The sequence below is a fragment of the Camarhynchus parvulus genome, chromosome 2, assembly GCF_901933205.1.
Source record: "Camarhynchus parvulus chromosome 2, STF_HiC, whole genome shotgun sequence".
Classification (NCBI taxonomy): Eukaryota; Metazoa; Chordata; class Aves; order Passeriformes; family Thraupidae; genus Camarhynchus; species Camarhynchus parvulus.
Window position 1 is genome coordinate 46,552,359 of NC_044572.1, and position 12,878 is coordinate 46,565,236.

At 39.2% G+C, this 12,878-nt stretch overlaps 1 protein-coding gene across 1 annotated transcript in view; it reads left to right on the forward strand.

The window, feature by feature from the left end:
• BMPER (BMP binding endothelial regulator) overlaps positions 1-12,878 on the forward strand; it is a 147,181-nt gene that overhangs the window by 73,584 nt on the left and 60,719 nt on the right. Inside the window, exons 8-11 of the mRNA XM_030969852.1 lie at positions 3,189-3,298; positions 3,973-4,113; positions 6,365-6,469; positions 11,869-11,914. Of these exons, the coding sequence (XP_030825712.1) occupies positions 3,189-3,298; positions 3,973-4,113; positions 6,365-6,469; positions 11,869-11,914 (402 nt within the window). The remainder of the gene's footprint in view (positions 1-3,188; positions 3,299-3,972; positions 4,114-6,364; positions 6,470-11,868; positions 11,915-12,878) is intronic.

Genomic DNA, 12,878 nt, shown 5'->3' on the forward strand with positions numbered 1-12,878 from the left:
TTGAAAGAGACTCTATTGCTCAGAGTTTATAATCCACAGATTTTGAACAGGTACGCAGGGTCAGTGTCAGGGTTATGTTGGGTGGTACTAAGCAAGCAGCTGCAGAAGAGCATTTGAATATAGACCAGTTGCCTTGCTTAGAAGAACAAACACAGGGATGATTTCTAGCTTCATTATATATTTTACAAAGGAGGTTGAGGTGGGAGGAATTGCCACTCCACTTCTTTGGAATTTGCCACAAGAAAAAGGCCTCATCATCTCATATAATCACTTAAGTGAGCATTTGCATTCTTAGTTTTGAGGAAATCTAGGTCAGAGGAAACCTCTGAACTTCTGCATTTTTAGAAACTATTGTCAGAGATACCACAGATCCAGGAGTCCATCTCAGGATTTCCTTCTGAAGGTGGAATCACACTGTCATCCAGGAATATTTTCAATTATGTCTTTCCAACACATTTTAAAGGTGTGAGTCATAGGTCTCTAAGAAGGGCTGGTTCTTCCAGGTCATGACAAGCAAGGCAGTGACAAAATAAGACACTGCCTTGTTTTGTTCTTTCTTTGTCCACAGATCCCACAGTTTAATATTCTATCTATTTCATAAACAAGGAATGCTTGCATCCTAACAATTAAATTGACTTTAGTTTGGTCTATGGGGTTATGACTAGGTTTGGAAAAATTTCAGAGCCAATTATTCCCAGTTCTTCAATGGAAACTTTTTGTAGTTTTGACTATATTTTAATCTGAAATCTCTTAACAGATCTAGGTTAGGGATATAGAGATATCTAGCCTTGGAGCCAGTAGAGCTATATAGAGTTCTGGGTTCAGATAATACTTAACTTTTTTGATTGCTTAAAACTAACCAGAATTTATTTATTTGCTAATTGAGAAGTGCTACAGATAAATGAATATCTGCCTGGAACACTCAACCACAGCCCCAGAGAGTAATGCAGTAGAGGAATGAAATGGAGAGAACAGTCCAAATGCTGAGTTTCTGTTTGACTGAGGACATTTTTCCTTTCCTTCTGAAAACTCCCCTTGTCCTCTCCTCCCCATGCTTTTCCTGACTGAACTTTCCCCTCCTTGAACTAGGCATTCAAACTGCAGCTTTAATTTTTGACTCCTTCAAGGGGATCTTTCTAAAATTTCTTTTTTCCCTCAGAATGTAAACAAATTCAGTAATAATCATGAATTTAATTTTATGTGGTTTTTACTCTAAAGCATTTAATATACCTGGGAATAGATAATGTCTATTTACAGGAAAGTGTTAAAAGTTTTGGTGGGAAGGTAAAGCCAAGGGATGAGTAACACACTGCATGGCAGTTGGGAAAGAGAAAAGTTTCCAGGGATGCTGAGGCATGGTTTTTAAAGTATCATGTGGAAGACCTCCCTGCAATTGAATTCCTGATATTCAGCATACATAGCTTAGAAGAATGCTGTGGACTCTACTGGGAGTTGAATTATTAGTTTAACTAGTGGTTAAGAGCCAGCAAAGACAACCATTAAGCCAATATCTTCATCACCACATCTTTTAAAGTGATGCCTCTTTTGACAGTGGTTTTTAACCAACTATTTGAACTGGGTTGGCCACCCAGAATTGTGCTGAGTGGTTTGCAAGGCATGGCAATAGGGTGTGGGAGAGAACTGGACTTTTGTTCACTTGCTGACACAAGCTCTGCAATTGAAGTCCTGGCCCCACAGAGAGCAGCAGAAGTGTTGTTACAGGCAGGACTATGGCATGGCTTTGCCCCAGAGTAGTGCTTGGATGTAGAGCAGTTCCTTTTAGGGCTACTGAGTATCTTCAACTGATTCCTTGTCAGTTCTGCAAGAGAAATTAAACCTCTTGAGAAAGACACACATCCAGTGAAGGGAAGGCTGGCCATGCAAGCACAGATTAATTCCAAGTAGCTAATTTGCATGAAAGTGATGTTTAAATTGTGTCTAATGGAACAAAAGCAATTATTTAATAACTTTTGTTTAACATTCAATTTGTAAAAGCTGAAGGTAAATCCAACGGAGTTTGCTGTATGCTTATCCTTTTGTTCACTTATATCTGAGAAGAAAATGGAACTTTTTTAAAGATGCTCTACATTTATCAAGAATTATTGAAAAAGGAAGGAATTACCATGTGCCAAGCCCTGATGGTTTGAAAGCTAAAATATTGGCCTAGTACTTAGTACTTCTAGTATGTACTTAGAGTGGGTATTCCTTACTTTGGATTTGATGCCTCTTAAACATTAGACCTCAGAAATTATAAGGTAGGAGATTGACAACCACTCATAAAAGAACTTATTAGTTGGCTGCCTCCAAAAGTAAGCAAGGCAATTCAAAATTAGAAAGATAAGTGTAGTGTTTTTGTGAAGAGCTCATGTGTATGTACTATAATGCTCTCTTTTTTAAAATAACTTACTGGGAAAGAAGCTGAGGAATAAGAGAAGCTTACAGAAATGCAAACTATTGTAACTTGGATCTGAAAGTGCTGCAGGATTGCAGGAAGTGCTTCGGGAAGGACTTGATTTTGGTGCTGCCTTCCCTGTTTAGTGCCCCAAACCATTGTGCCCCTCCCATGGAACCCAAATAGTTTGCAGATTATGGAAACTAAATATCTTGTGTTGCCTTCATGCCGTTTATAAATGTTGCAAATTCCTGTATTTCTTGCAGCCTTGTGTGAACACATGGTACAAAAAACTATCTTAATGAGATGGAACAACACCTATGAATTTTTTTTTGATCAGTGTCACTGAGTCGATACTGAGTAGCTTGGCTGCTGTGAACCCCTGAGATAGATATGCTAAAAGAAGTTAAGACTGCTCTATTTGATAAGTTATTGCTTTAAGTCAAAGACTGTTTAAACTAGTTTAAGTGTACCTACCTTAAGAGTTTGCAGTGCTTACTTTTTATTCCTTTAGTTGCACTGTGCACTTTATGATGAAAGGAGAAGAAAGATTTTTTCCTATATAAACATGCTATAAATAATTTATATTCCATCCCACAGAAGAATTTGTAGAGATGGATGTGTACTAAAAGAATAGTGAACTTTAAAAGTACATATTTTTTTCACACTGAAGTGGAAACACAGAGCAAATGACACACTGCACATAAATTTGGTCTGGTGACAATAAGCCCTACTATTTTTGTTGACAATGTGGCATATTTTCAACCACATTTTGTTACTGTTTATTTATATTCAGGACAGAGGAAAGTGTTTGACCTCCCATTTGGAAGCTGCCTCTTTCACAGCAACGTGTATGATAATGGTTCCTCATTTATGTATGACAACTGCACAGTGTGTACATGCCAGGTAAGTCCATAGTGCTTTGATATTGTGTGCTGATGGTTGTCTGGTTTAGCAGTAATTTGTAGGGCTGTGGAATTGTAAGCCTGATACTGTTCTTTGGCATCTTGTGTGGTCTCAAAGAATCTGATCTGAAGAGCGCTTGCAGTTGCGCTAGGAAAGTTTAAAACGTTACTGGCTCCCTGAGCTGGGACATGATGCCTCACCCTGTATGATGCAAAATAAAGTTGCTCAGATTATGTGGTCCTCTTTAAGACTGCATTAGAACAGAAGAGGAGTTTCTAAATGACGAATTACCATGTTTCTGCTGAAGGTCAGTGTTTTTTATTTAGTTCCCTAACATGACTGCAACAACTTACACTCTTTTACCAAGGCAAAAAATTGAAAATGCCACCAAATCAGTGAGATTTTGCAGGCCAACAGAATTAGGATCTGGGCTTTAGCTTCACGGACCAAGAAAGATTCCCTTTAAAGAATATTTATAATAGAAATAAATATCTATAATATATATAAATAATATCTATGAATAATATTTATTTTCTCTGAGCTGGCCTATTCAAAGCAGCTGGCCCGTAGCTTGGATGGATGCAATGACTGAGCAAGCAGAAATATATAAGGACACACATGAGCACAAACATCTTGGTGACAATTTTATGATTTCCTTTCACCCTTGTACCTAGGATTCAACAGTGATATGTAAGAAGAGATGCTTGCTTCCTGGTGAATGCAGTAAAAACAAAGACCACTGCTGCAAGGAGTGTGTCTCATACATCTCTCCTGAGGAGGTGAAAGTGTGCAAGTTTGGCAATAAGATCTTTCAGGTAAGGTTTCAGGGGTGGCTCAAGGGTAGGTGCCATTTTAACAGCCAAAATAGCATGAGTTTGCTGTAAATTAGTATTGTGGTTTGTTTTTAGCAGAAACCTCACCATCCTCATCGATGATGGAACAACTCAGAGGCAAAGCTTTGCAAAATTTGCCATTTGTTTATTTTTTTCTGAGTTTGTGTAAATTCTGCTGATAGTCAACATTCAAAAATTAGTTCCTCCTTGAATGTTACATGTGGTCTCCCCCTCTGTATGTAGATGTTCAAGCTGCTATTTCATGACAATTGATGCATTTTTAGTAAGAGATACTAATGCTCTGCTTTCCCAAACAAACACTGATACTCATGGAGAAGATACTCTCAGTGGTATGTAGGCTTTATCGACTGAGCCAAAGAGTCTTTTCCATAACTGAGCCAACAGGAGCTTTGTGAAGTTCATTTTGGCTGAAAGTTACTTGATTTACTACATTTCATGTCTCTGCTAAGGACAGCACCCCTGACATCTAATACTGGGGTAGCCATGTAATAACTGTTACCTACTGCACTCTCACCCAATGTATTCAAATCACAAGGGATTCCCTGCAGAACACTTCTGCTGTTCTTGAGACCCCGTTTGTTTTTCCAAGTGGTGCAGCTTTTTTTCACACTGTGTCAGAAAAAGATTCTGTCACCTCATGGGCCATCTGTGAATTAAGAGACCCTTGAATCAGATCAAATGTTAAGTCCTGTGTGAATACTTCGTTTGCTCAGCCAGAATTGCTTCCCATTTATTCCATCTTTTGTGTACATAGCAGAAATGTTTATTCTGGAAATTACATGTGAACCTACTGTACTCTGAGACTATGCTCCATCTGATTGGCACTTTCACACTGGCGCCATTGTGCTTCACGAACAAATGCCTACTTCTTAGGCACCCAACTAAAATATTCTGCTTCTTGTGAAGATTTTACTATATTACTAATATTATATGGAGTGTGAAAAAATAACGAGACAGTACATCCATTTCTGGTCTTGTGTGCAAAAAAGTAAATTCAGTGTTGCTCTGTTGAAGTCAATGGTCTTACACAGGTAGAATGGGTACAGCAAATGTGTTTTTGCACTCCTGTGCAAAACCAGCTGTAAGACAAAAATTCAGGACAGCTGCATGCAGTCAGCTGTGATGTATTCTGGTACCTTGGCAGATGCCTGGTGAGTGGTCATTAGAGACTGAAGAACATCAGAAACACCAGGCAGTAGAAACATGCCCTAGAAACAAAAAATAGGAGAGAGACAGCCTTTGATGAAGCAAGCTGAGCTGAATAAGTTAGCCTCCTTGGCATTTCAGATATAGCCTGTTTCTGGTCAGAACATCATGTTGAGGTGGGCACATAATTATTCACAGCTGTCTTGTTGAACTGCCTGTTCCTGTCAGGTCTATCCTCACCCTTCCTTCCCAGCAGCCCTGTAAACAGAAAACATGCACAGTTTGGCTCTAAGTGGACTAGCATTAGACTGTAAGTGGGTGAGACAGAATGTTTTAGGAACCACACTTGGCAGAGGCAGCACCATGTAAAAAGGAGCCAGGGCAGTTCCACAAGCAATTCATCCCAAGTGGGGACAAGACCACAAGACATATTATGCTCTGCACTTCATTTTTTCAGAGCTATACATAGGCTGTCTTACCTGCTCTGCTTTTGAGAGATTCAGCACTGTATCTTTTCTAAATATTTTCAGATGTTTAGCAGATCAAATATCTGTGAAAGTGCTGAAGTAATCTAAATTAGAATTATTTGATCATTCCTGCCCTATGTTGAAATGATGCTACTACATATGGGAATAAATTCACTGTCTACTGACGTCTTATCAAATATTTTCATGTGCAGCAACTTAAAGACGTCACTCAACCCAGTGAATCAGGTTTTTCTAATTATGTGAACTTGAAAATTTATGGTAGGTGTGATCACAACTCAGACTCTTATTGGAGAGAAAACAATGCAAATAATCAGGGCACTGTTGAAAAATGCAAATGTGATTTGGTTAGCTTTGGAAAAAGGAATTTCTTACCAAAAAGGCCAAAGGGAAGAAAACCTGGCTGAATTTGATCTCTGTCTTGAATCCAACTGGCCATGGACAGACACCTCAAAATAATTTAGACTAAACAATGACACAATGCCAACAGGGAAATTCATCCTTTCTTGTGCAATGATACATTGCTGAAATAGCTTCTTGTTGCCACCCCAGATGATACTATATCATGTTCCCTCTTGCAGGATGGAGAGATGTGGTCCTCTGTGAACTGCACCATCTGTGCTTGTGTGAAAGGCAAGACAGAGTGTCGCAAGAAACAGTGCATTCCAGTCAGCAGCTGTCCTCATGTGAGATTTTTAAAAGAACTGTGCTTTCTTGTCTTTTCTGCTCCAACATTATCTTTTCCAGTGTTTCTTGGAAGTGTGTGCATGACAGTGGGGAGTGCTGTTTGGAAAGAAGGGATCATCTGGAATGTTAATTTAGGTTGGCATTCCCCAAATGTGCTACTGTTATCCTGAATATGGTCTTCCTGCCTCTGTCCTTGCTCTGAAGACTCTGTGCTCCTCCTCTTCTTCTCCTTTAACTTTCTCTGTCCCAAGTATCTGTTATTTTTGACTTTTATTTAATAATTTTATAGAGCGGTGAGGTGACTGTGTTAATATTTCAGTAGTGTGTATATTGTTAAGGCAAGCCACAGGATGTTGTTGTATTTGCATTATGAGGCTTAATACTTGGTTGAAAATGTAAATTAGACAAATTGAAGAAAATTAGTTTAACCAAACCATGCTGCTTTCACTAAGGTTGTGGCCTGGGTATTTTTTATTTGAAAGTCTGAAGTGAACCCAAAGAATGCTGTAATTGTAACTTGATGGCATCAAAAATTAGATTTACTTGAAACCCTGCGCTAAAATCAGCCTTTGTTTCTTGGATTTCTGACACCAACAAATTATTTTGGTCTTATGGCTCAAGCTTTCACAAGATGGAGCTTTAAATAGCTCCTTATGTAGGGGCAGATCTTTGAGCAAAACTGTAGAAGAGAGACCAAAATTGTTAGCCTTATACCTTCTCAGTGTTTCCTTCTCGATCCTGGAAGCCAGTGGGGAAAATATGAATCACAGACACCTAAATATAAAATTTTTAAATTAAAAACTCTTAGTTTGTACAATTTTATATATGTAAACCTTTGACAGAAGTGGTGGTATAATAAAGACCCTGCGCCTTGGCACCTCCCATTCTGGTGTGACAGTGGGCTTCAAGATCCTCAGAAGATTGAACATCCTTTTCCTGTCACTCTGGCACTCACTGCAGAGGGCAGTTCTCATCTTAATGGGCCTCACACAAGATGCTGCATACACATCAGGAAGTGTGAACAAATAGAGCTGTTCTTCAGGGAGTGTTATATGGCTCATGGCAGTAAAGTTTGCTACCTTCATGCCATTCACAGTGTAAGCAGGAAGGGAGAGCTTGGGGTCTTCAGGTCTCACACACACTGCATTGCATTTATATTTTCCTTGTGCTGATGCATTTTAAATGTTTAAGGTTCTTCTGAGATCAAGTGATCAAATATGACTTAATAGAGATCTTCAGTTAAATGCATTGCTTCAGCTGTATCTGTATATAAATTTGAGCATTGAGATGATCAGTTGAAGTGGCTTCTAAAATGAAAATATTGGTTGGTAAAAATTCACCACTGACAGTGTTGCAGCATGGAAATGAGACTGACAAACTCATTCAATGCTGCAATAGAACCTGCTCCAAGGCTAATGTGAAGTCCTAAAATGCCCTGACCTCTGAGATGAGTCTGCAAACAAGATCTGGTTCCTTAGGGCTGGAAAGACCAGCTTTGTTACCCTGCAGCACCATTCCCCCCAGTACATAACCAGCCAGCCACGTCCCCGCCTTAAAATGCAAGCTGCAAGCAAACCAACCCTCCTCCACAGGTACATATTGCATTTCTGCTCTTCCAAGCTAAACTGGAAGGAGAAGTAGGAGAAAGAATGTAAACTCTAGAGTAAGATTTATTTTCCTATTCCAAGTGGGTACTAAGTAGTTTTAAAGCAAATAATGTATGCTAATTGGTTTAAATCTTTTACTTTTCACTTCTGCTCCACTATCTTTGATGAGACTTTCTGTCATAAATCTATAAATATCACTTAAACACACCACATTTTTCAAGATAAAGATATATTTGTGGTTCTGATACTGACAGTCTGAATATCATGCATAGAGTTGTGCTGCTGTCTCTGCAAACTGTAGATGTGTCCAGTCCTTTTCTCTCTTCACAATATTTTTGACAGTAAGCATTCTCTACTGGCTGTTGAAGACTGCTGTGGAATAAAATTTGGTTTAGTGTCCCTTAGGTATCAGGCAACATGAAGTTATCTCATTAAACGTGTATTATTATACAGACAACTGAGTGTGAAAGGATTGAAGATTCAAAAAGAATTTAGAATATTATTCCTTGACTTAAATGCTTTACCACACAGTCTTAATACTCTTTGCATGATATTGTGGGTGGGTTTTTTTGGTTGTAGAATTTTATTTTATTTATAATAATAAATTTTGACCAATTATTTCTTGAATGTATGGGTTTTAAAGTGGTAATTCTGCAGAAATTTCTGATACTGCACAACCATTTGTATTATTCAATCTATTGGTTGCAGGCTGACATATTTTTGAGACTGTTTCTGCCATTTCTTTAGTTTTCTTGATAGCGCTAGACAAAAATTTCTGATTCTTTTGTTATTTTCTTTTTGAAGCATTTAATCCCATATCAGCCATTGCAGGAAATGTCTTACTTAGATTCTTTTCAACTGCTGTGGAGGCAATATATGTTTCAAATTTAGTGCCTCCTCTCAGATTTATAGTAAGATTGGTCCTCCTTGGCATTCTAGTGAGCCTTGTGGCTTGTGGTTTCTTTTTGTTGCTTTCTGACCACTGACTCCACACAGATATTTCCTCTCTCAAGTTACCTGGAGTGCCAGCCTGCAAGGTGTGATGCATACTGGCCCCATTCAGCAAAGCTATTAAGCATGTGTCCATTTCTGCTGAAGTTAGTAGGCCCTCCATGTCTGCTGAAACTTAAACACATGCTTAAATACTTTATAGAAAGGGAACAATCTCAACATTTGGCAAGACTGAGTTTCAGAGATCCTTTAGACTTCTTACTGAATTCACTATTTACTTGCCCTAGCTCTGCTCTAGTCTATTCCTTGTCTTGTGCCATCTCCTTTCTATTACCCATCCTTATAATTTGTCACCTTGCCCGCTCTCCTTATGCCTTTACATTCCTCACTAACATCTTAAGTCTGTGGTAATGATCAGTGGTCGTGACCATGTCTCTTTTTGTACTGCTAGAGGAGAGCTTGCTGAATTTTACAGCATATAACCTTTTCTGAGCTCCAAGCCTGTGCAAAAGTTAATAGAATTAAATTCACGGCAGGTGAAGACATTTGCAGGGTTTGAGTCTGTGGGTAAATTTTGAACCCATGAACTTCAAGTGAGCTGAAAAATTTATTCAGAACACGTTCTTCCATCTCTAGAACAGACTGCATATAATGTTATACACATCTGTTATTATTGCAAACAAAAAGCTGCTGTTTTTACTCTAGTGCCAAATGAGGCACAAAAAACCAACAGCTGTTGCTATTGCACAACCAAACAACCCCTTTCCCCCAGCAATTAGTCTTGCCTTAAAAAAAATAGAAAATGAAAACCTCAGACACAGAATTGAAAACCCCATAAAAAGGAAGAAAAATCCCTGAAAATAAATAGACTCAAATGTGGTCTGCTTATAAATATTCATAGGGAAAAATGGGATCACATCACTTAGCCTACTCCTAAGGGAACCCTCAATGCTAACGAACTCTTGCAGCACATGTTAGCAATAATGGGTTTCCTTATTCTACAAGACAAAAACAGGATCTCAGGCCAACATGGTGGCTCAAGTAACCAGCCTCAGCAGGCTGCCTTGGAGATTTCAATTTCACTTGAATTCTTGCCACTTCCAGCTCGGCTGATGATTTCAGCTCTTTTATTGAAACAGAGAGGTAAGGCTGTGTAGTGCAGTGTGTGGCATTCAGCTGCATGTCTCCATTCCTACAAATATGTGTTGCTATTTCTATGTGGTTTTTCTCTGTGGTTTTAAGGGTTCCACCTTTAAGGGGTTCTGTTCTAGCAGCTGCTTGGTGGGCCTCCGTGTTGCAGCCTGGTCCTCAGCTATTCTCTTTGCCCAGGGACCTTGGAGTCACACAGACATTAAGTGCTGCTCACTCTGCTAGTGCAACTCTGATCCAGCCCTTTGCTGAAGTCCAGATGTGTCTCAAGTCTGTTCACATGAAGTTGCATATTCAAAGACAAGCTTGTCCTGTGGGTGATGGGCCTAAGTGCATTCATGACCAAGGATTCATTCATGCCATGTGTGTACATCAAGCAAGAGCAGGATTGAACATGCTGCACTCCAGTTTGCTAGAAGATACTTGGAGTTCATGCCTCCCATGCACTTTATCAAAGCTTGGCAGCACTCTAGGCAGAAAACAAGGCAGGCAGCAATAGGGCTGCCTGTGCCCACTTCCCCACTCCTTGCATAGACCTGTCACCAATTTTTTGTCTGTTTTCACAAGTTTTCTATAGTGTTTAGTGGGCAGCACAACCCAGCTCCATTTGCTTGCTCTTGCTGTCCTCACCTTGCTCAGCTACTTGGTGGGAATAGGAGCAGCGGTCACACAGAAGGGACTTCCTCTGTGTTCAGCTGCCTTTGGGGCAAAGGGTTAGGGGCAGGGCAAAGGGGAACAGCACAGCTCCATATACCTCTTCATTCCCTGTGTGGGAATATGTGGGAGCTCCAATATCACTGCACATTCTGTTATAACCAACAGCAGTTTTTGCTTGGAAAAACCCATTGTTCAGTCTGAATTTTTTCAGGCTTCTCTGATAGCTTGCTGATTGACTTTAGGTAATTTAAGTGAAATCAGATAATACATCTTTTAAACTGATGAAGACTGAAAAGGAACATGAATGTACATACACAGAGGCATGCCTCCTGCCTAGTCAGCCTTGTATAAGGTACAACCAGAAATAGAATTGACCAAGTTCCTTCCTTCCTTCCTTCCTTCCTTCCTTCCTTCCTTCCTTCCTTCCTTCCTTCCTTCCTTCCTTCCTTCCTTCCTTCCTTCCTTCCTTCCTTCCTTCCTTCCTTCCTTCCTTCCTTCCTTCCTTCCTTCCTTCCTTCCTTCCTTCCTTCCTTCCTTCCTTCCTTCCTTCCTGCCTGCCTGCCTGCCTTCCTGCCTTCCTGCCTTCCTGCCTTCCTGCCTGCCCTGCCTTCCTGCCTGCCTGCCTGCCTGCCTGCCTGCCTGCCTGCCTGCCTGCCTTCTTTCCTTCCTGCCTGCCACAAAGCAGGGAATACATAGGAAAGATATATATTTTGGGAAGGTGGGAGAAAAGGTAGTGATCTTGTTAACCCAGTAACTGCTTTAGCTATCTGTGCAAGTCCAAAATTCTCTCACACTCTCTAAAGAGAAAAATGGTAACAGAGAACCCTTTTAGTATTTAATTTCTTATAAGACTGCCGGGAAGCTTGTTGAATTGTTCTGTCTGTTTTTAGCACCTGATATTTGAAGTTGTAACCAGGGCACTGAGTTCAAACACAACTTGAATTATTTTCAAAGGCTTATCCAGTCTTACAACATGATACAGTCATTGCTCCAAGAACTCTCTCATTAAAACAGCCTGTCTTTCTCCCAATTAGGGTAAAATCCTGAACAGAAAAGGATGCTGTCCGATTTGCACTGAAAGTAAGTCCTTTCTTCACATTCTTTAAATTCTTTTTTATTCTTTCTGAGAAAATAAATATATAGAAGTATGCTTGCTTTTCTGCCTTCTTATTAGAGGTAGCTAAATGGCAAATGATTATTTTTAGCAATGGATTTTGCCTTCTATAAATCTGTAATTTTAAAATAAAATGTCTGGGTATTTTGTTTTTATTTTCTGTTTCAAAATGATGCTATTTTTTCAAATCTGAGGTGCTGCATTTTGAAAGATATAGTTGGTCTGTGACATTTGTAGGCAATAAAACAAGAAAATGAATAGAGTTATAACTTTTAGGACTTGAGTATATTTTACACCTGTAACTAACAGTCCAGCTATGTGCATATATAATCACACCTTTGCAGATGATTTGTGAGAGTTAAAAAAAGGTGTGCAGAAATCTGAGATACAGTCTGGGGCAGCTGTGGAAAGTAGAATAGAAAACTATTCTTCTTTGTTTATGATGCTTAGTTAAACTCTTACATTCTTATCCCTTTACTCCTCTCTTCAGGAATGATCATTAAATTGCAATATCACCCTCCTAGTAAGCAAAGGACTTACACAAATACTTATCTTTAAGTTTGTTCTATTTAACTCAACAGGGAGGGCTGAAGTTAACAAGATACCATTATGTATTTCCTTCAGTACATACTTAGGTATTTTACCAAATAGTAACAGACTGCTAAAATGGGGTTTTATGACCTATGAGAAGGCTTTTGAAAGGAGAAAATGTTCCTCTTCTTTTGTCTAAAATCAAATAGTTTTACTGTTAAACTCAGTTCTGGGTTCTCTTGAATTGCACAAATGCCGCATCCTAAATATCTGTTTTTCCACTCTGTGGCTCAATTATTTTGAAATGTGTTTCTCGGGGTAAAATACATCTAGCTTGCAAGTCTTCACTATCAAAATGAGAGCAAATACAAGGGACAACACGCTCAGAAACATTTGAAA